The following is a 24461-nucleotide window of genomic DNA, read 5'->3' on the forward strand; positions in this document are numbered from 1 at the left end:
CAGCGATCGGCGGCAAACACCCCCCTCCCCCCCTTCTCAGTGTCTTCTATGATGGTTGATCGGCGGTTCCCCCCTGCTTTTCTCGGCAGCACCCCATCAGTGTCTTCTATGATGGCCGATCGGCAGAACCTCCCCCCCCCCCCGCTTCTCAGTGTTTATGTCCGATAGCAGTGTATGATGGGTGCCGCCGATCGCGCAGTGTATGTTGGGCGATCGGCGCCCCCCCGCTTCTCAAGTTATAGTGTGCGATGTCAGTGTCATTTATATTCGGCGATCGGCAATGTCATTGAATGTAATTTACTTTCAGCGATCGGCGGCATGAAATTTTATAAGTTGTCATTGTCATATATATGCGATCAACGGCACCCCCCTCCCCTGCTGCTCAGTCCCCTTAAACGAATTTGGTGTATATATTTAAAAAAAAAAAAAAAACTCACAGTTTTATTAGGTTTATAATTCTCCTCCCGCCGCGGCGGAGCCCTGAACTCGTCCTCCCCCCTCCGCAAAGCCTCCTGGGAGATGTTTGGCATGAATCCCAGAAGGCAGCCGATTTCCCTAAGCCACGCCCTCCCGTTTTTCTCATTGGCCAGTCATTCCTAGAGGGGCGGCTCATGTCCTGTCCTCCCTGTTACCATGGAGCCGGACGCTAGTGAGTGAAGCTCCACTAGCCACTTCACAGTAGCACACACAACCCCTTAGTATTTTTCTAAAAGTCCTGCGATTAGCGGCACCCCCCCTTCTTTTAATGTCACTCAATCGCGGCACTAACGCCCCCCCCTTCTCTGTTCTCTGTATTTTTTTTAAAAGTCCCGCAATTCGCGGCAGCAGCGCCCCCCCCCCCCCTCTTCTCAGATTTTTTTAATGTCCTGCAATCGCGGCACTAACGCCCCCCTCCCCCTTCTCTGTTCTCTGTATTTTTTTTAAAAGTTCCGCGATTCGCGGCACTAACGCCCCCCCTTCTCAGATCTCAGTAGTTTTTTAAAAGTCCCGCGATCGCGTCACCCAAAACCCCACCCCACCCTCTTAGTATTTTTTTTAATGTCCAGCGATCGGCGGCACACTCTGCCTCCCCCACGCTTCTCAGTATTTTTTTAATGTCCATCAATCGGTGGCACGCGCCGCACCCCCCCCCCCCCCCCCCCCCGCTTCAGTATTTTTTATGTCCGCACCCTCCCCTAGTTAGTATCTTTTTATGTCCGACGATGCCAGTGTATGTTGGGCGATCGTCCCCCGCTTCTCAGTATCTTCTCTGATGGCTGATCGGCAGCCCCCCTTCTCAGTGTCTTCTATGATGGGCGATCGGCGGCAAACACCCCCTCCCCCCCTTCTCAGTGTCTTCTATGATGGTTGATCGGCGGTTCCCCCCACCCCCTGCTTTTCTTGGCAGCACCCCCCCCTCAGTGTCTTCTATGATGGCCGATCGGCAGAACCCCCCCTGCTTCTCAGTGTTTATGTCCGATGGCAGTGTATGTTGGGCGATCGGCGGCACCCATCATGTCTATTGTCTTTTATGTTGGGCGATCGGCTTCTCAAGTTATAGTGTGCGATGTCAGTGTCATTTATACTCGGCGATCGGCAATGTCATTGAATGTAATTTACTTTCAGCGATCGGCGGCATGAAGTTTTATAAGTTGTAATTGCGATGTCATTGTCATATATATGCGATAAACGGCACCCCCCTCCCCCCCCGCGCTTGTGAACCTTTTAATGCGCAATGTCATTGATTGTCATTTACTTTGAGCGATCGACGGCAGATGTCATTGTTTTTTATTATCAACTTTTGATGTCATTTACTTTCAGCGATCGGTAATCCCTATCCCCTCCACATATCAACTTTTAATGGGTTATTTCAGGAGAGGTTTGCATAAGGGGCGGCAACTTCGTCTGACACTCCCGTTGCTATGGAAACTTGACTGAAACCTATTACATTGCTTGTGCAGCACTGAGCATGTGCGAGATCTGCAAGGCTGAAATCCAGGAAGTCATACAGTCTGGCTTTATGATGCCCACACTTAAGATGTCCCCAGTCAATTTCTATTTTATAAAGTATCTGAATCCTGTAACAACCTAACAAAACGGACCTTCGTTTACAGACTAACTTTACTAGACTACATTAAGCTTGTGTATTACAGGGGTATTTATATTTAAAAAGTGAAATTGTGGGTGGAACTCCACTTTAACCACTTAACCCCCGGACCATATTGCTGCCCAAAGACCAGAGCACTTTTTGCGATTCGGGACCGCGTCGCTTTAACTGACAATTGCGCGGTCGTGCGACGTGGCTCCCAAACAAAATTGGCGTATTTTTTTCCCCACAAATAGAGCTTTATTTTGGTGGTATTTGATGAATTTTTCTTAATATTTTTTTTTTTACTAGTAATGGCGGCGATCAGCGATTTTTTTTTCGGTACTGCGACATTATGGTGGACACATCGGACACTTTTGACACATTTTTGGGACCATTGGCATTTTTTTAGCGATCAGTGCTATAAAAATGCATTGGATTACTATAAAAATGCCACTGGCAGTAAAGGGGTTAACGCTAGGGGGCGGGGAAGGGGTTAAGTATGTCCCTGGGTGTGTTCTTACTGTGGGGGGGTGGCCTCACTAGGGGAAACACTGATCTTCTGTTCATACATTGTATGAACAGAAGATCAGCATTTCCCCCCCTGACAGGCCCGGGAGCTGTGTGTTTACACACAGCTCCCGGTCCCCGCTCTGTAACGAGCAATCGCGGGTGCCCGGCGGAGATCGCACCCGCCGGGCACGCACTCGGGGGCGAGCGGGGGGCACGCGTGCCTCCAGAGGCCCGCGCGCACCCCTAGTATCCTGCGAGAAAGCCGACGTAGAGCTATGGGCTCTCACGCAGGGGAGCCAACCTGCCGCCGTAAAACGACGGCGGCAGGTCGGCAAGTAGTTAAAGTGACTGTAAAGCTTTACAATTTGTTCATTAAAATAATAAACGTGTTATACTTATCTGTTCTGCGTAATGGTTTTCACAGAGCAGCCCTGATCCTCCTCTTCTCAGGTCCCCCGTCGGTGCTCCTGGCTCCTCCCCTTGCCTGCTATGGGGCACGTGTGCGTGCTCGATCCGGAGCCTCACTGACTTTGTCGATTGTGTAAAAAAAAAATCCTGCACTTGGTGACTATTAAGTTTCTACGTTGACGGAATGGTACGGCTGCGCAAATGGGCGTATATTTACGTCCCCTTTAATTTGCCGCTGTGTGGTCGCACGGACCTGTGGCAGACCACACAGGGGACCTGTGGCAGAGGTATATTCTGAGGCTCATTGAGAGGGGTCTGTGGCAGAGACTTTCTCCCAAGTTCATCAAAGAGGGTCTGTGGCAAAGACTTATTCCTACAATTGTCCGAGTGATACTCCGGCTGCCAGGTCAGTGAGAGAGGCCTGTCCGGGTACATTAAACCCACTCCGGCGGGAGCGGTGAAAAGAAGTGTTACGTTTGGGAGCAGGACTGTTTCCTATCATTACGCCTGAATCTGCTATTCTCCTATCTTCTTCAGCTTTACTTTCCTCACCACAAGTTTACTGTTTTTACCCGGCTGGGTAATAAAGAGCACAGCAAAGAGCACCTGTCTGGACATTCCTTAACTTCTACTACTTGCAATACGCATCATTCACCCCTAGGAATTTCAGAGGAGCCGTGAGGTAACACGCCGCCTAAAAATCCAGCAGCTCCAATGGGGGTAATGCTACAAATATTTTGCTACATTTTATGGAATTACACTATGTGCCTTCCTTTTCCTTCTTCTGTTTATTTGAATGGTTTGACCGAGAGTTGGTTTTGATTACAGTTTGACATCCATCATCTTAAATCACCCCTCTGGAGGCCGTGTTCGTATAGTGAGCCTGAATCATCTTTGGTACATCATATTACAAAGCCAGATTGACTCAATAGGTGTACACCTACTTGAGTTCAATCTCTCTGGTAAGAGACTTGTGCTATTGGTGGTGGATCGTCTATCAACGTTTTTCACTAGATTTTGATGCACAATTTTGATTTGATTAATTGTCACTAATTATTGGACTTTTACACGTTCTAGACAGGACTCATCGTGGGCTTTTACACGACTCATGGACTTTTACACGTTCTAGACGTTCATCTTTACAGGACTTTTTTTTCACATTGTTTCATCCATGGACATTTATATGTGATCTAATTATTGAGTTTAATGTCACTTCATATATTTAATTTCTTCACACAAATGTAATATTGTTCACTTATTAGCTCTGCACTTTCCTTACACACTTATTTATTACTACATATGATTCCTACTCTTCTGCTTGTAAAAACTATGAGACTATGGTCAAAATCAAATGCTATACAGTATATCATACAGTCAGTGACTAGAATTAACATAGGAATGTATGGTTCTCTAAGCTTCCATAACATACAGTGCCTTGATAAAGTATTCATACCCCTTGACATTGTCCACATTTTGTCACGTTACAACCATAACATTTTTGTCAATTTTTCTTTGCAAAATAGCTCAAGCTCTGTCAGATTGGATGGAGAGCGTCTGTGAAAAGCAATTTTCAAGTCTTGCCACAGATTCTCCATTGGATTTAGGTCTGGACTTTGACTGGGCCATTCTAACATGAATATGCTTGGATCTAAACCAGAGGTCTCCAAACTGTGGCCCGAGGGCTAGCCTTTATCTGACCCTTGGGCCAATATTCCTCCCACTAATATGAGGCCCTATTCCTCTCACTGACACCAACAATGGAGCACTATTTTCTTCTACCAATACCAATGATAGGATACTATTCTTCTTAGTAATAAAGGGCACTACTCCTCCTCCTATTGACCACCAACCCTGAGGCCATTTTTATTCTCACTGATGCCAGGCCCGGGATACTTTCTGCCCCCACTGGGCACAATCTGGCCCTCCTAAAGGAAAAAAAAAAGGATTTTTGTACTCACCGTAAAATCCATTTCTCTGAGTTCATAGACGGACACAGCCTTCATTGACCTTAGGGGTTATGCTTCTTCCTACCAGGAGATTTAGGCAGAATTCTACAGCACTTAAGGTGTTAAAAACTTTCCTTCATGCTGCTCCTCCCAGGGGGCGTGGCTCCCCCAGGCATAACCCACACCCTGCTTTAGCAGCCTCAGTTCGTAACAAGCAGTACAAACAAAGGAGGGGTGGGTGCTGTGTCCGTCTATGAACTCAGAGAAATGGATTTTACGGTGAGTACAAAAATCCTTTTTTCTCTTTCGTTCATAGACGGACACAGCCTTCATTGACCTTAGGGACGTCCCCAAGCAGTGTCAAAAAAATTCGAGGGGTGGGAAAAATAACACAGCAAAAACAGGTTACACCCCAAACAAAAACCGGAGTTACTCAACGGAGGAACTCCAACCTTAAACTGCCGCCTGTAACACCCTGCGGCCAATGGAGGCATCCGAAGATGCACTCACATCCACCATATAAAACTTTGAAAAAGCGTGGACCGACGACCAGGTCGCAGCCTTACACACCAGTAACACAGAGGCTTGGTGTCGGAAAGCCCAAGAGGCCCCGATCGCCCTGGTCGAATGCGCCATGACCCGAAAGGGGGGCGCCCGCCCTTCAGGGCATAGGCCTGAAGCACAATCCGTCGGATCCACCTGGAAATGGTGGCCGACGAAACTGCCAGGCCCTTACTGGGACCGGACACAGACACGAACAGCGAGTCCGACTTCCGGAACGGAGCTGTCGCCGACAAGTAAACTCGAAGGGCCCGAACCACATCCAAAGAATGTAAAAGTGGCCTCCTTCGGGTTCTTCGGCTGAGGACACAAGGATGGAAGAACAATGTCCACATCCAAGTGAAAAGCCGAAACGACCTTAGGGAGAAAAACGGCTGCGGCCGCAGCACCACCTCATCCTTACGGATGACCAAGCAGGGAGCCTTGCAAGACAAGGACACCAGAACAGACAGACACCCGTCTGATCGAGGTAATTGCTACCAGAAATAAAATCACCTTTTGTGACAATAAAACAAAAAACCTCCCGAATGTCCTCAAAGGGAGCATCCCGAAGCACTGAAAGGACTAAATTCAAGTCCCATGGGGGTAATGGAGGGCGCACCGGAGGGGCCACCTGCCAGACCCCCTGACCCAACGCACGCACCCAGGAGTGCTATGCCAAGGGTCGCTGCAAGTAAAAAACAGCCAGAGCAGAAATCTGGCTCCTAACCGTACGTAAGGTGAGAGCCTGAACCACTCCCTGCTGCAAAGACAGCAGAATCCTGTACACAACGCATGTACGAGAGTGCCAGTTCATCTCCCCACACACAGAGAAGTAGGCCTTCCATGTATGAGGAAAAAACCTACGTGAGGTAGACCTCCGTGCAGGCAGCACGGTAGAGACCACCGAGCCCAATAGGCCTCGGTCCTTAAGCCCCTGGCTCTCAACAGCCACGCCGCTAAGGCCGGTGGCTGTGAAACAGGGTGGAAGATTGGACCCTGTAACAGAAAATCAATTCCCAGGGGAAGACGCTAGGGGGCGTCTGCCAGCAGACGCACCTGGTCCGCGTACCAGAAGCGACGCGGCCAATCTGGGGCAATCAGGACCGATAGAATCCCTACAGCTTCTACTCTGCGCAGCAGGCGAGGAAGAAGCTTCCGAGGAGGGAAGGTGTAAAGTAGGCGACAGCGACCCCAAGGAGCCACCAACGCGCCTGACGCGTCCGCCCACGGGTCCTTAAACCTGGCCACGAACCGTGGCACCTACCGATATAGAGACGGGACGCTAGAAGGTCCACGTCCGGAGTGCCCCACTTTCGGCACAGACCCCGAAACACCTGCGGGTGGAGAGACCACTCTCCTTGGCCCAGTGCAGTGCGACTTAGGTAGTCGGCTAGCCAATTCCGTATTCCCGGAATGTACCCGGCCGATAGAGCCGGAACGGACCCTTCGGCCCACCGAAAGGATGCGCGCGACCCCCGTCGCTGCAACAGAACTCCGTGTGCCTCCCTGATGATCAACCTACGCCACGGACGTGGTGTTATCGGACAGGATCCTGACCGGTCGGCCCTGTAGATCCAGGGACCACCTGGTAAGGCAAAGCTTGATTGCTCGGAGCTCCAGAACGTTGATCAGTAGGCAGGACTCCACCTGAGTCCAGTGCCCCTGGGCTGACTGGGTGCCCCAAGCGCCCCTCCCCAACCGGAGAGGCTGGCATCCGTCGTGACCACTGTCCAGTGGCCTGCAGAAAAATGACTTTCCGGCCCGAAGCACCGGAAACGCCAGCCACCATACCAGGGGAGACAAGATCAGATGACTCAACTGAATCTGGTAATCCAGAGATGACGGAAGCTAGTCCCATCGTGACAGCAGTTCCCTCCGTAGTACCTTGGCGTGGAATTGGGCATACGGAACCGCCTCGAAAGAGGCTACCAACTGACCCAGAACCTTCCTGCAGAATCGCAGAGATGACCGCTTCTGGGTCGGCAACTGCTGCACAGCAGATAGCAGAGTCTGAAGTTTTTCCGCTAGGAGAAAAACACTCCCGCCCCGGAGGAATCCAGGACCAGTCTCAGGTATCCCTGAGACGGAATCAACCCTGATTTCAGGACAATCCAGAAACCAGCCGAACACTCGGAGAGCCTGACACTTGATAGACACGGCTCCACCAATGCAGAGCTCGAAGAAGCTCGTAGGAGAATGTCGTCCAGACATCCCATGATAACAAACCCCCGCTGTCACAGCCGGGCCAGTATCGGTACGAGCACCTTGGCGAAAACCCGCCGAATGGGAAGGACACCATTGAAAATGGTCCCCCCCGACCGCAAAGCACAGAATCTCTGGTGGTTTGAGGATATGCAGGTACACGTTCATGACATCCAAGGATGCCAGAAAAACCTGACAAAACAAAACGAGGGACTTGAGGCCCAGGATCGACCGGGCCCCATCCTCCATGGGGACACAAACAGAATGGAGTAAAACCCCGAGACCGTTCCAACGAGGGAACTGGCACAATCACTCCCCTGACCAGAAGATCCTGGACAGCCCCTGACGGAGTCAACCGGCGAACCGGAGGAGGCCAGAAGCCGGAGGGAAAAAACCTGTTTGGCAGACAAGAGAGAAACTCAATCTTGTACCCCAAGGAAAACACTTCGCAATGCGAAGCCAGTCTCCCACCCGAGACACGGGCGGGAGCAGACCTTCAGGCGGAAGCAGGTATGTCCGCAGACTTGTTAGGCATGCGGTATCCGGTGCGCTGCTACCCCGCAGCGGGGATTCAAGCACCATGTAGACCTACCCCCACCGCACAGGGCGAGCGAAAAAACGCTCGGAGGTAGGCAAGGAGGGTCCTTGCACAGGGCGAGGTCCCTAGCCCTTCCCAAACCGTGGGAACAGCATGCGCTTACCACCTGTGGCATCCTCAATGATGCCAGTCAGGGAAGACCCAAAAGGACCGTTCACCCTTAACGGTGATCACCAAGGCCACCTTAGAGGTCCTTCTTCCAGCTCCTGCAGCAGGAGCTTCGCCCTTTTAGTCGGGGCCTGCCAGGGCCCCGGCCAGAGCCGGCCTCACCGCCGAACCCACCACCATGAATAGGGAGCGGGCCACGGCCTCCACTCTCCTATCAGCGGGATCCTGAAATGCAGGAGCCCCTTCCACAGGCAATGTGGTGGCCTTGCGCAGTCTGGACACAGGGGGGTCCACTGGCGGAGGAGAGACCTACTTTTTTTTTTTTTTTTTTTTAAAGCCCCCCTCAAGGGGGTAACGGGTTGCAAAGTTTTTTGACAAACTTTTTGCGGTGCATCCCATTCCTTGTATAACATATAGTCCAAATAAGGAACACAAGGAAACACTTCAGCGATGCGTGGTAGTGTGCTGGTACTGACACGGAGGTGTCTCCGCCACATCCTCAATTTTTAGAGCCTCACGCACCGCAGAAACAAGAGCTCCAACAAATTCTTGCCAGCAACTGACTGCAGCAGAGTCATCCTCACTATCCATAAGGGTTAAAACCTGCAGCCTCTGACATAACAGAACCAGAAAAAAACAGCGATTCTGTGTCATCCCCAGAAGCAGGCTTCAGGGAGGGGGCGCTTTTTTACCCCCCATCCGGGCACTAGCTGCTTCAAACCTGGCAAGAAACCCAGGACAGCCAACATAACAGATGTGGCAGGGGGAGGGGCGTTAAGGGTTAACTCAGGCATAGCTTGAGTTCCATAGTGTCAGCGCTGAGTCACCCACCCTGCAAGGCAGGACAAAAAAAACCCCACTGGTCACCTCCTTGCTGCTATTGCAGAGCATGGGGGGCCCCCGTTATTCACCACCCCACCCAGCTGCAGAGGGAGCTGAAAAACCTCAGGTGTGCTCTGATGTGCTGACTGTGATGTGTATTCACCTCATGGAAGATTCACAGCACTAAAACTGTAACAGCACTAAAACTGACCAGAGGCTGTGCCGAGTCATCTCAGGGAAGAATCACATCGTTACCAAGGAGATTTCCAAGATGGCCGCTGTCTGAGGTAAAAATTACCTCATAGAACACAGCAGCACTGACTGCTTTGTTACCTCAGAAAAGAATCACAGCGTTACCAAGGAGATTTCCAAGACGGCCGCTGTCTGAGGTAAAAATTACCTCATAGAACACAGCAGCCCTGACTGCTTTGTCTGTTACCTCAGAAAAGAATCACAGCGTTACCAAGGAGATTTCCAAGACGGCCGCTGTCTGAGGTAAAAATTACCTCATAGAACACAGCAGCCCTGACTGCTTTGTCTGTTACCTCAGAAAAGAATCACAGCGTTACCAAGGAGATTTCCAAGACGGCCGCTGTCTGAGGTAAAAATTACCACATAGAACACAGCAGCACACAGCAGCACCCCCCAGAGTAACAACACAGTCCCCCTAACACCACACGGGCCCCGGTGGTAACAAAGAAAACCCAGGAGGCCCCCCTTCACAGCCACTACCCAGTCAGGGGAAGGAGGGAGAGGAAGGGGAGAGAGGAAAGCAGGGCGGACCCTCAGTCGACCTCCCAAGGGAAACCACCAGCCAGACCACTTACCTGAGTAAGGGGCCACTACTTACCTGTCCTGCGACTACCCGGCTGGAGGTATCCCAGACAGAACCAACGTCCGTAAACGGCATGGCTGTCGGCCAGACACACTGTGACAAAGCCATAGAGACCGGTCATATGTGTGCCCTAGAACCGAAGTTCCCCGGCCGCCCCTGGAGCAATGGGGCCTGTCGTGGACGTCCCAAAGCTGAGCTGAGGGCCGGCACACGCTCGAAGGCCGAACATGGGGGGACTACAAGAGTCGAGGACCCAGCCTGTCACCCAGTCGGCTGTTGATAGAAGAATCGCAGGATTCAAAAATGCAGGAACAAAATAAAAAAAGCGAGAAAAATCGCCAGAAAAAAACTCCAGAGTCCAGGAACTCCAGAGATAGCCTTGACCTCCTGTCGTTAGGCAGAAAACAAACTGAGGCTGCTAAAGCAGGGTGTGGGTTATGCCTGGGGGAGCCACGCCCCCTGGGAGGAGCAGCATGAAGGAAAGTTTTTAACACCTTAAGTGCTGTAGAATTCTGCCTAAATCTCCTGGTAGGAAGAAGCATAACCCCTAAGGTCAATGAAGGCTGTGTCCGTCTATGAACGAAAGAGAAAATGTCCCTTTGTTTGAAAAGTTTGGAGACCCCTGATCTAAACCATTCTATTGTAGCTCTGGCTGTTTGTTTAGGCTAGTTGTCCTGTTGGAAGGTGAACCTCTGCCCCCAATCTCAAGTCTTTTGCAGACTCTACCAGGTGTTCTTCTAAGATTGCCCAGTATTTGGCTCCATCCATCATCCCATCAACTATGACCAGCTTCCCTGTCCTGGCTGAAGAAAATCACCCCACAACATGATGCTGTCACCACCATGTTTCACAGTGGGGATGGTGTGTTCAGGGTGATATGCAATATTCGTTTTCTGCCACACACAGCATTTGCTTTTAGGCCAAATAGTTCAATTTTGGTCTCATCTGACCAGAGCACCTTCTTCCACATGTTTGCAGTGTCCCCCACATGGCTTCTCGCAAATTAGAAACAGGACTTTTTATGGCTTTCTTTCAACAATGGCCAACTAATAGTTGTCCTGTGGACAGATTCTCCCACCTGAGCTGTGGATCTCTGCAGCTCCTCCAGAGTTACCATGGGCCTCTTGGCTGCTTCTCTGATTAATGCTCTACTTGCCTGGCCTGTCAGTTTAGGTGGACGGCCATGACTTGGTAGGTTTGCTGTTGTGCGATACTCTTTCCATTTTCAGATGATGGATTGAGCAGTGCTTCGTGAGATGTTCAAAGCTTGGGATATTTTTTTATAACCTAACCCTGTTTTAAACTTCTCCACAACTTTATCCCTGACCTGTCTGGTGTGTTCCTTGGCCTTCATGATGCCATTTGTTCACTAAGGTTCTCCAACCAACCTCTGAGTGCTTCACAGAACAGCAGTATTTATACTGAAATTAAATAACACAGAGGGACTCTATTTACTATTTAGGTGACTTGGTTCCACTAGATTTTAGTTAGGGGTATCAGAGTTAAGGGGTCTGAATACAAATGCATGCCACACTTTTCAGATATTTATTTGTAAGAAATGTTGAAAACCATTTATCATTTTCCTTCTACTTAACAATTAGATTTTTGATAGTCGATCGACTATCAAAAATCTCAGCCGTTTACCCCAGCCTAAGCATATATCATGTGCTTTGATCAACACAAGATCGGCAGTAAAACACAGACTGGAAATCCATGTTTTCATTCTACAATATGATTTAGACTGCCTCTTTATTACAGAGAGCTGGCTTACAGCCGACTGCAACACCATTTTAGGAGAACTGGTGCCAGAAAACTATTGTATCATAACTGAAAACAGAATAGGGCAAAGAGGAGGAGGACTGGCGGTGATCCATAAGACTCATCTTGCAATCACTAAACCTGTCCTTCAAAACCCTCTTCCATTTATGGAAACCCTTACCCTGCAACTACAAACAAACTCCCAGGAGACCGTCCGGATTCTACTCTGCTATAGGCCACCTGGCCCAAAATCGCAGTTTCTCCCATTATTGACGGACTTTATCTCCACCTATAGCCTTAACAGCAAACACCTTTTGCTGCTCGGGGACTTCAATCTCTGGACCAACTCCCCGCAAGACCCCGTTCCCGACGCCTGCATTGATCACTTCGAAGGATTAGGGCTACAACAACTAGTATGTGGGCCCACACATGCTTCAGGTCACACACTCGATCTTATTTTCAGACAAGATCTGGAAATAAAAATCTTGGAAAATTAACCATTGCCATGGACAGATCACCATGCAATTAAATTCATTATTTCCGATTTCCCACCCTTAACTAAAACATCAAATCTAGTGACAACACACTGGACTAGATGTCAGAAGAAGCTCCACTCGGAACCCTTCAAAGCCACGTTAAGGAAAAAAATAAATACAATTCAGCCGCATCAAACGGCTGAAGAAAAGCTGGATACCATAAACACAGCCCTATTACAGTCAGCCGACTTAATAGCGCCGAAACGTAAAACCCACATCCGGACCGTTTCCGCGGATAAATCCTCTGGCGGATTTTGATCTGATGGTTGTACTAACCATCAGATCAAAATCCGCGCGGAATTCCCTCCGCGGTGACGTGTCGCGCCGTCGCCGCGATGATGACGCGGCGACGTGCGCGACGCTGTAATATAAGGACTTCCACGCATGCGTCGAATCATTACGACGCATGCGAGGGAGGGAATCGGAGGGATTGATCCGGTGAGTCTGTACAGACCAGCGGATCAATCCGCTGGACTGGATTCCAGCGGATAGATTTCTTAGCATGCTAAGAAATTTTTATCCGCTGGAAATCCATCGGCCCGAAATATATCCGCGGATAAATATCCGCTGGGTCGTACACACCAGCGGATCTATCCGCTGAAACCGATCCGCGGATAAATCCTCTCGTGTGTACGGGGCCTTAGAAGCCACACTAGTAGACAACAGGACACCCTGGGCTTTCCAGATCTCATTAATCAGCATTCCTCTCACATACATCTGCTATATGAGTCCCAAGCATGCAGAGACCATCATGGCCTCCTTAATAATGTCCTTTTGCATTACATAACAGAATATCTTCCTAAATGCTTGTAGCTCCCTCAAATTCCCGGGCTCATAGTCGGTAGGCAAGAGGCTAGCATTCAGTCCCATCCAAAAGCCTCTGTCCCAGGTGAGTCTATCACATTTTCTCCCCCATCAAAAGTTGACTAACAAGGTCCCAGACCTCCACCTGGTCTGGACATGCGTTAGTCGGGCAGAGTGAACTCAAATTTGCTGTCTGTATGATCTCCATTCTTGGCTACAAGGAATAGTTAACCTCAGTAAGTGTAGGGCAGAGGTCATTGACTCTCTGTCCGGCTGCCAGCGCTTCAGCTGGGTGGTTTTTAACATTCCGGGGCTCGGTCTGCTGCTGGGTAGAGAGGCCAATCGCCCCAGCTACCTGAAATCTGTAGAGACACTGTAGGCGCTAGGCAGAGGCCAGCAGTGCTCTGCCCTGTTGCCAGTGATTCAGCTGGGGGAAGCATCTTTACTACATCAGCTTGTCACTGGAGAGAGGGGCCGACTGCCCCGGCTCCCTGGAACTCCACAGTTGTTGCCGATGCTGGGCACTTAGTAGCACTCTGCCCTGTTGTCAGCACTTCTGCTTGTGACTCCACATCCTCCGCTCTGGCTAACCGTTGAGGCAGGAGGCTGGCTTCTTCCACTCCCAAACTGTGTAGCTGCCATTGGGGAGGGGAGCAGGCTGCTTCCTTTTCAATTCCCTCATGTGGCTGCTGGGACGACATGTCTGTGGTACTGTCTCAGAGCTGCATGGATCTTTGCTGGGGAGGAAAGACCGCTTCCTCCACCCTGGCCAACTGTTGGGGAGGGACGACGAACACCTCCTCTCCCTTCTCCCTCTGTATCCTACTCTGCTGCTGGGAAGTGACCGCCACCCTCTCACCCTGAGCCTCCGGAACTGCCACAGATGTGGGGCAGAGGTCTTGGACCCTCTATCCGTTGACCATCGCTTCTGTTGGGCAAGTTCCTTGTAACTCCACAGATACTGCTGTTGGTGCTGGGCAGAGCACAGTGAAGTTTGGCCCTGATACCAGCTCTTCTGCTGCAGGTTGTTCTTCCTCAGCAGAAAAGTCTATCAAATCCCCTGTCTCTGTAACTGGTGTCTGGGGTTCACCATCTCCTGTCCGTGGAACCCAGAAGATGCCATCTGTGCTGGGCAGAGGTTAGCAGAACCCTGCCCTGTTGTCAGCACTTCAGTTTTGGGGATGGCAATCTCCAGATTTTCCACTGCTGATTCTCTGGCATGCTACTGGACAGGCACATTCCTTTATCCAACCTCATTTTGTGCAGAAACAGGTTCATCAAGGTCAGTCAGCACTTGCTGCATCCGCCATAAGACCTCCACCTCCATAGCTGCAGGGGCAGGTGGGAAAAGCACACTGTTATTATGCCACCTTGCCGACTCTTCAGCCAGGATTTCAGAGCTGTCTGCTGGTATTTCTTGATAGTCCCAGGCAAAGGGAGCCCCTGCCCTGCTGCTGAGCAGAGTCTAGCAACTGTCTGTAGGTGATCTTCAGCTCCCATTCCTGAACGCCCAAAAACTCCAAATCTTCCTGTGCCCAGAGCACTTCTGAGACATTCAGTATTTGCTCTCTGTGCTCCATTATATCCTCCAAACACCACTCCAGATCACTTCCAAAGTCAGGGTCCCTGGACAGCCTCCAGTACAACAATCCCAGGCCACTGTAGTCAAAGCCTTCTGTGGGGCTGTCATCCGCTGTCCACGGGCACACTTGGGCTAAATAACACAAGAGGGCCCTGTAGCTCTCCTCCAACCGCATCTCTGCCTGGATCAGCCTGCTTAACTCTGCTGTCCACTCCTGGTTCGGTTGTTCCCTTAATAAAGCAATCGCACTTCATACTGCGACCAGTACCTTACATGCACTGAGGGGAGACTCCTTACATCAGAGAATGGCACAGTGTCCCTTACATCAGAAAATGGCACAGTGCCCCTTGACATCAAAGCATGACACAGTGCCCCTTAACATCAAAGCATGACACAGTGCCCCCTGACATCAGAGACTGGCACAGTGCCCCCTGACATCAGAGACTGGCACAGTGCCCCCTGACATCAGAGACTGGCACAGTGCCCCTTACATCAGAGAATGGCATAGTACACCCTGACATCAGAGACTGGCACACTGCCCCCTGACATCAGAGACTGGCACAGTGCCCCCTGACATCAGAGAATGGCACAGTGCCCCTTACATCAGAGAATGGCACAGTACACCCTGACATCAGAGACTGGCACAATGCCCCCTGACATCAGAGCCTGGCACAGTGCCCCGACATCAGAGACTGGCACAGTGCCCCTACATCAGAGTTAAGTCATCCCTAAGTGCTAGCTGAACAAGAAATCAACTTGGCAGCTCCTGGAAGGGGGGGACGGGACAGATGGAGGGAGAGAGGGGAGGGAGATGGGGGATTGCTCACTCACCAGAGGCTGGTTTCTGCAGGATCACACAGGGGAATAAGTGTAGCAGCCCCCACGGATCTGCCAGATGCTGTTCTTAGGATCTCCCGCCCACACATCTCATTTCTCAGACACAGGCTCCATCCAAGGATTGCAGTGTGGGCGGGGCAGACACAGGGGATGGGGGCTGGAGGAGCCAGAGAGGATGGAGACCTCTCTCCTGTATGTGCAGTGTGGGGGGAGGAAGGGGGGGATTTCTTCTGGCTGAGTGAAGTGAAATCTGCCATGCTAGATTCAGCCAGGCTCCTCACTAGATACTACTGATCTCCTATCCTTTGACAACAGAAGATGCAGTGGAGGGCAGGCAGAGTGCAGCTGTATCACTCCGCCGCCAGAACTATAGAGGGAGCATCAGGAAATGCGGCCAGCTGTCAGCTTACTCCGCAGCTGTTTTCATAGGTCAGTCTCTCTAGGAGTATACATATCAATCAAACTTGTCTCACGGGCAGCACTGTCACTGCCAGTGAGTGTCAATTAGTGAACCCAGCAATTTCACCAGAATAAAGCCTTGGCTGGCACAGGGGAGGATTAGGTTGTGCCCAGGCACACCCGGCACACCCTGTGCGCACGCCTATGGGTTCAATATCGAGTTGGCCCACCCTTTGCAGCTATAACAGTTTCAACTCTTCTGGGAAGGCTGTTAAAGAGTGTGTCTATGTTTGACCATTCTTCCAGAAGCGCATTTGTGAAGTCAGACACTGATGTGGACGAGTACTGGCTCGCAGGCTCCGCTCTAATTCATCTCAAAGGTGTTCTATTGGGTTGAGGTCAGGACTGTGTGCAAGTCAGTCAAGTTCCTTCACCCCAAACTCGCTCATCAATGTCTTTATGGAACTTGCTTTGTGCACTGGTGTGCAGTTATGCTGCATCCAGAAGGGACCATCCCCAAACTGTATTGGTATGCTGACATCATAAGAGTTCCCTTCACTGGAACTAAGGGGCCAAACCCAACCCCTAAAAGACAACCCTACACCATAACCCCCCCCCCCTCCCTCCACCAAATGATTTGGATTAGTGCACAAAGAAAGGTCCATAAAAAGCAAGAGTCAACCCAAGACCTCAACCCAACAGAACACCTTTGGGATGAATTAGAGCGTAGACTGCAAGCCAGGCCTTCTTGTCCACATCAGTGCCTGGCCTCACAAATGCGCTTCTGGAAGAATGGTAAAACGTTCCCATAGACACACTCCTAAACCTTGTGGACAGAAGAGTTGAAGCTGTTATAGCTGCAAAGGGTGGGCCATCTCAATATTGAACCCTACTGACTAAGACTGGGATGCCATTAAATGTATTTATCTATAAATAAATAAAACTCAATATTGTCCTGCTACACAGAATGCAACCTCGAATGAGCAGAATGAGCATATACAGCCATGTCTGCGCCCCAGCAGGATAGTAGCAGCTACAAAGTACATCCTAAAGCAGGGGTGTCAAACTGATGGCCCTCCAGCTGTTGCAGAACTACAATTCCCATGAGGCATTGCAAGGCTGAAGACTTGTACACACGCACGGTTTTCTCGGCAAGTAAGCTTCTGGAAAAGCTTTCTGCCGAGAAAACCGTGCGTGTGTATGGTTTCTCGTCGGGAATCTCGACGAGAAAAATAGAGATCCTGCTCTATTTTCCTCGTCGGGATTTTCGGCAGTGTTTTCCTGTCGAAAAACCCGAGCGTGTGTCTATACTTACCTGCCTCCATGGAAAACCTGTGCATGCTCGAAATGACTTTGACGCATGCACGGCAGCTTCCAAAGGCAGTGTAGGGTGTAGCGACATGGCGGCTACGGCATCGAATGTGACGAGCGCATGGAATTCCATCGGAGGAAAAGAGAACAGGTTCTCTATGTAAACTCCGATGGAATTCCTCGGAATTTCCGATGGGCATACACAGTCGGAATATCCGATGGAAAAAGTCCGTCTGACTTTTTTCATCGGAAATTCCGATCGTGCGTACGAGGCATTACAGGTCATGTGACAAGTTTTCTTATCCTGCTGGCAAACTTTTTAACCCATCCATTCACATTTATAAAAAATCAAAAACCTGGTTATTCTTGATTGTGGAACAATAAATATTCCAGGAGGAGGAAGAAGGAGTGCAAACACACTTTCAAAGAACACAACAGTGCTATAGGATGCTTTTTTTTTTTTTTAGCAGTGTAGTTAGGTCATACCGCTACTTTATAAATGGGCTCCATTTTTGGAATAGTAAAATAGCTCACAATTTAGGTACAGTACTTCTGAGCTCAATTTTATCCACAACACCATCAGTATGAATGTGCTTAGCCATCATCCCGTGTTATATAAAATGTCTAACCTCGGCCTGGACTGACTGCGGTGAGAAGCGGTTTGCGATCACTCATCTTTTCCTTCTTCTCCTTATCTGATAACAGCTCCAGCTCCTTCTTCTCCATAAGTTTGCTGGATGGGTAAAACAATCCTACAGTCTGGGTCCCCATATCCATTTTTTCTGTACCTAGCCTAGGGTCCGGCAATGAGACCGATAATGGTTGCCAGGAAGCACGACCATCTAAATCCTAAAACAGAAGGTTAGATAACATATTTTATAAATTTCAACCCTATTTTACATCAGCAAGAAAAGGTGTCATAATATAGAAGCAGATGTTTAGTTTACACATTCTAACATTTAATGGAGCAAGGTTCTTATTATGTAACAATACTATTAACCACTTCCCTACCGCCTCATTGTGAAATGACGGCGGCAGGAACCCCTCCTCGATCCGGGTGGACGTCATATGACGTCCTGCGTTCCCGGCGATCTAGGGCGCGCGCCCGCAGCGACGCTCGTGACCCGGCGCGGGTGCCCGGCGGCCGCGATTGCCGCCGGGTGCCCGCGATTGTCGGTAATTACGGCAGGAGTGTGGATCTGTGTGTGTAAACACACAGATCCACCTCCTGTCAGCGGTGAGGTGACCAATGTGTGTTCCCAGTACAGAGGAACACATATCGGTCTCCTCCCCTTGAGAGTCCCCTCCCCCCTACAGTTATAACACAACTTAGGGACACATATTAACCCCTTCAACGCCCCCTAGTGGTTAACCCCTTCCCTGCCAGTCACATTTACACAGTAATCAATGCATATTTATAGCATTAATCGCTGTATAAATGTGAATGGTCCCAAAAACGTGTCAAAAGTGTCCGCCGCAATGTCACGGTGATAGTAAAAAAATCGCAAATCGCCGCCAATACTAGTAAAAAAAATTAATAAAATAAAAATGCCATAAATCTATCACCTATTTTGTAGACGCTATAACTTTTGCGCATTCCAATCAATATATGATTATTGCGATTTTTTTTACCAAAAATATGTAGAAGAATACGTATCGGCCAAAACTGAGGAAAAAAATAAGTTTTTATTAAAAATATTAAATAAAAAAGTAAAAAATTGTGTTTTTTTTTTTAAATTGTCGCTCTTCTTTTGTTTATAGCGCAAAAAATAAAAACCGCAGAGGTGATCAAATACCACCAAAAGAAAGCTCTATTTGTGGGAACAAAATGATAAAAAAATTGTTTGGGTACAGTGTAGCACGACCGTGCAATTGTCATTCAAAGTACGACAGTGCTGAAAGCTGAAAATTGGCTTGGGCAGGAAGGTGCGTAAGTGCCCGGTATGGAAGCGGTTAAAATAGGTTAGATTTACTAAGGGTCAAGTGATCCTAAACCTCTGGAAGGGTATTTTTTGCTATTCAGCACCGTGCTACTTTAACTGGCAGTTGCTCGATCATGCAACACTGTACGCAAATTAAATTTAAGCCCTGTACACACGATCGGTCCATCCGATGAGAACGGTCTGATGGACCGTTTTCATCAGTTAACCGATGAAGCTGACTGATGGTCAGTCGCGCCTACACACCATCGGTTAAAAAAACAATTGTGTCAGAACGCGGTGACGTAAAACACAACGACGTGCTGAAAAAAACGAAGCTCAATGCTTCCAAGCATGCGTCGACTTGATTCTGAGCATGCGTTTTAAATTAAATTTAAAACAAGTTGGCTTTTTTTTAACCGATGGAGAAATAACCAATGGCGCCCACACACGATCGGTTTGGACCGATGAAAACGGTCCATCAGACCGTTCTACGCGGCCTTAGAGATATTTGATCACAAACTGGGTCTTTTATTTTTTATTATATAAAAAAAAAATAGACCGAAAATTTTGAAAAACACAAAACAATATTTTCTACTTTCTGTTAAAAAACATATCCAATAAAATAAAAAAACAAACAAAAGCATATTCATTTAGACCAAATGTATTCTGCTACATGTCTTTGGTTAAAAAAATCCCAGTAAGTGTATATTAATTGGTTTGTGCAAAAGTTATAGCGTCTACAACCAATGGCCCAGATTCAGGTAGATCCGCGCAATATTTGCGTGGGCAAAGGGCAACGATTTTTGCTCTGCGCCCACGCAAATATTTCGATTTGCCCGCGATTCACGGAGCAGTAGCTCCGTAAATTGCGCGGGCGCTATGCTAATTAGCCCGGCGTAAGGGCGCCTAATGTAAATGATCCCGCCGGGGGCGGGAATCATTTAAATTAGGCGCGCTCCCGCGCCGAGCGAACAGCGCATGCTCCGTCGGGAAACTTTCCCGACGTGCATTGCGGCAAATGACGTCGCAAGGACGTCATTTGCTTCTAAGTGAATGTGAATGGCGTCCAGCGCCATTCACGAATCACTTACGTAAACGACGTGAAATTTAAATTTCACGAGCGGGAAGGGCGGCTATACTTTAGCATTGGCTGCCCCTACTATTAGCAGGAGCAACCTTGCGCTAAAGTCGCCGTACGGAAACTCCGTACCTTGCGTGCGCAGGGCCCGCGCAACTTTTGTGAATCGGTGGTAGCATTCGCTACACGGGAGCAAAACAGCTATTGCGCCGCGCAACCTATGGTTGCGCGGGCGCAATAGCTTCTTGAATCTGGGCCAATGTATATATACTGGAATTTACGCAGCAATAGACGCTATGCTTTAATGGTGGCGATCAGCGACTTATAGTAGAACTGTGGTAGGGTGGTGGGCAATCTGGTGCGAACAGACACTATCTGGGAAAGTCACTAACTGACACTGACGTGGCTAGTGACACGAATACAGTGATCAGTGATAATACTGTACACTGACACTGTATTATTGACACTGGCTAGGAAGGGGTTGCCATCTAGGGGCAATCAAGGGGTTAATCGGGTGCCAAACTATATGTAATGTGTGCTGCCTGTAGTTTCTGATTGGGCTGTTTTTTCTCCCTGCTTGTCAAGCCTGCCTGTGCCACCCATCCACAGTACACCGACTATGGGCGGGTGGTAAGTAGGTAAAGTAAACCTAATCATTAAAATCTCATATAAACAAATGTTCAATAATTCTAAATCTAGGATATTTTTTTAAAGCCCAATTTCAGTCAAAACCATATTTTTTTCTTTAAGGCTTAGTGTACCATTGTTTCATATTAGACTTTTTATATTTATCAACAATAACCCCCCCCCCAAATCCAAACTGTCCCCCCCTTTACCTGAATCACAACGTGCGTCTCCTGTAAAGTTCTGTTTGTGTAAAGTGGCAAAAGGTTTTACTCCCACATTTCCTCACTGACATATTTCAATAGTGACAGGCCCCACCCACATTTCTAATCGTGGCAAGCTCCACCCACATTTCTAATAGTGGCATACTCCACATACATTTCTAATAGTGACAGCCCCGGTCCACACCTCCAATAGTGATAAGCCCCACCAACATTCCCAATAGTGACAGGCCCCATCTACATTTACAATAGTGGCAAGCCTCATCTACACGTTCAATAGTGACAAGCCTTGGCTACATTTCCAATAGTGACAACCCCCGCCCACATTCCCAATAGTGACAGGCTCCACACACATTTCCAATAGTGACAGGCCCCACCCACATTTCCAATAGTGACAGGCCCCACCCATATTACTAGGGGTGCAACGGATCAAAAAAAAACTCACGGACCGGATCGATCCTCGGATCAGAGTCACAGATCTGATCATTATTCGGATCGGCAAAAAAAAATACAAATCTTGTTACACCCACTGGAGTTTTAGATTTTACAGTTATTTTCAACACAAAACTGAGCTTATGTGCTTAAATACAGGATTTGTAAATCTGACGGACTGTTTACATGTTAAATTTTAAAAGCAGCAGCAAACCTGCTGACCTTACATGCTTGCTAATGTGACAACACATCTTATTTTCACATTTAACTAAATATGAAATGTGAAGATCAGAGGTGTTCTGTCACATTAGAAAGCATGTAAGGTTTGCTGCTGCTTTTAAAATTTAAACATGTAAACAGTCCGTTGGATTTTAAAATACTGTATTTAAACATATAAGCTCCGTTTTGTGTTGAAAATAACTGTGAAATCTAAAACTCTGTTGAGTGTAACAAGATGTCCGCTTACCCCCTTCTCACTAGCATTACTGTGCAGGAGTGTGGGGTGGAGCAAGATGGCGGCAACGAAACGTCACTTCCTAACGAGACAGCTGCCGCTGGGTGTACCAAGATGGCCACTGCTCCGAAGCTAGGCTGAAGCCGGGGGCTTGCCTATGGCCGAGGCTGCGGAGCGCTCCGCAGATCACGTGGTGTGCCAATCCGAACAGTGTGACCCATTCGGATCACGGATCGGTGACGATCCGTTGCACCACTACATATTACCATTAGTGACAAGCCCCGCCAACATTTCCAATAGGGACATGCCCCACCCACTTTTCACTTTTTAACGCTCCTTGTGTCTGCAATCAAAGCTAAAAAATATGTATTGCATGAGTATACATAATTACTAGAACTGGAAGTAAACCAATGTGCTTTAAATATTTAATTATGTATAAAGGAATTAGAAAAAAAGCTTATGAATCGGTTGTTTGAAATTCATATGATCTTATTTCCATCAATGGCACATCGCACTTTAGCAAAGCAAACCCTTTGTGCCATCAGAAAGAGTGGTAGCTTACAGAATGGTATATGCAAGTCAAGACTGCCTGATTACGCAACCTGCATTTTGTATATTTGGGGGCAAAGAGACCACCGATAGCCAAGCCCCTTCACTACCAATACTTACAGTCCTGCCCTCCCCCACTGCCCTGGTCACCTGCTGGAACCCCTTGGAATATATGATTCTTCTAGGTGTTGGGGGCGTGTGAATCTCTCTCTACCCCCACTATGCAGCAGTTGCTGACTGTGCAGCCAATCACCAGGTCCGATCCCTGTCACAAGTGCCCAGTGTGAGTTCAAACCCAGACCGAACTGTGCTTACCCATGACGTTTTCTCTGGGCTTCATCTGGTGAACCTCAGAGAGGCATGGCTGGTAACTGGAAGAGCTCATCTATCTAGTAAACCCATAACTTTGCTATGACTAAGTCAAGTGCAGTCTTGGGCACAGTGCCCATTCTTTGCCTCTGAAAAACCCTTTTTATCAGATTTGCAGGGTGAAAATAAAAATGGCACTGCATTGGCAAAAATCTGGCTCAGCATTGCTTTAAAATGGCACCCTGTCCCTGTAGCCTTGGTCAGTCCAGCTTGGGTTCATTGCTGAAACCACTGCCTTCCAATTCAGCTTTTGGCTTTTCAATCCTGCTATAGAGAGTTTAATAAAAGCATGCTGTATCAGCACAGTGCAACACAAGGATTTTGCATTGTGTTACAGGGATGTAATTGGCACCTTATGGCTGCCAGGCACCCATATTTAAAGTGTCACTAAACCCAGGACCTGGCATTCACTATATCTGGCCTCCTACAGTACACAGAACATGGAAATGCAATTATTTTAGTAATTATAAACAGTGAAATATTTTTTCTCATCAGCAGTATATAGCAGTCTTGTGACTTCTATCAGTGTATGGTTAAAGCTTGAGGAGTTTTCATCCTCCCTTGATTGTCCTATGAGAATGCAGGACCCCTGACCCTCTGGACAGTGCCGATTGGCCCTGTGATGATCACATGCACCCTCCCAACTCTCTAACAATACACACCAAACTGAACATGTGCAGCTTGTCCCCTGGCCTCTGTTCTATCGGGAGATATATTGGGGACAGTGGAAGAAGGGGAGGATCAGAGAAGACAGGATAAAACAGCCTTTTTACACAATGCAGAGAATTAACCCCTTAGGTTCCACAGTGAGTATAAAAAGCATGCGTTACTGCATATACAGACTGATTTTACTGTTGTGGGTTTAGTAACACTTTAACCAGAATAGAGCAGATCCAGATCTGGGATTCCAGGAAGCAATGAAATACAAAAAGCATGCAAATCATCCTCAACTAACAGTAATTCTGCACACAAAAAAGTTGCTTTTGCTGTGTAAAGGCAGCAACATGTTTATAGATAAGGATAGAAAAGGATGAAAAAAGGTAAATATACAGGTTAGCTTACTACAGATTGGGTCATGCGGTTTGTACTGGTTACCATCCTGCTCTGCTGGGCTGAGAATCGTCCCGGAGGCTCCAGGTAAACTCCACAGGTTGCACAGAAGTGGGCATAAGGATGGTTGCTGGCCGCGCACTTAGAGCAAGTCAGATAACTCACAGAAAGGCCTGGCTAAAAAAATAAGAAAATAAAAATTGCTAGAGCTTATAAGCCTATAAAACCAAATAAAAATGGCCATTGGTTATTATGAAAGTGTGGTATTACCTTTGCCCCGCACCAGTCACAGAAACGAGCATCCGCCAAGTTCACACGGCTACACTTGGAACAAGCCTGCATTTTTCCCACCTGGTTAGGTAAAGGAGGTGCAGAATCTCCGCTGTATATTGGCTGACATAAAAAAAAGAAAAAAAAAAAGACATAGGGGTTATTTACTAAAGGCAAATCCACTTTGCACTACAAGTGCAAACTACAAGTGCAAAGTGCACTTGA

At 48.3% G+C, this 24461-nt stretch overlaps 1 protein-coding gene across 2 annotated transcripts in view; it reads right to left on the reverse strand.

Annotated features, from left to right (window-relative positions):
• DZANK1 (double zinc ribbon and ankyrin repeat domains 1) overlaps positions 1-24461 on the reverse strand; it is a 156369-nt gene that overhangs the window by 70989 nt on the left and 60919 nt on the right. For both annotated transcript variants that reach the window (XM_040351201.1, XM_040351199.1), the window contains exons 11-13: positions 24237-24359; positions 23979-24143; positions 17897-18116 (exon numbers count right to left, since the gene is read on the reverse strand). In XM_040351201.1, coding sequence (XP_040207135.1) covers positions 17897-18116; positions 23979-24143; positions 24237-24359 — 508 coding nt within the window. The remainder of the gene's footprint in view (positions 1-17896; positions 18117-23978; positions 24144-24236; positions 24360-24461) is intronic.

The sequence above is a fragment of the Rana temporaria genome, chromosome 4 (assembly GCF_905171775.1).
Source record: "Rana temporaria chromosome 4, aRanTem1.1, whole genome shotgun sequence".
Taxonomy (NCBI): domain Eukaryota; kingdom Metazoa; phylum Chordata; class Amphibia; order Anura; family Ranidae; genus Rana; species Rana temporaria.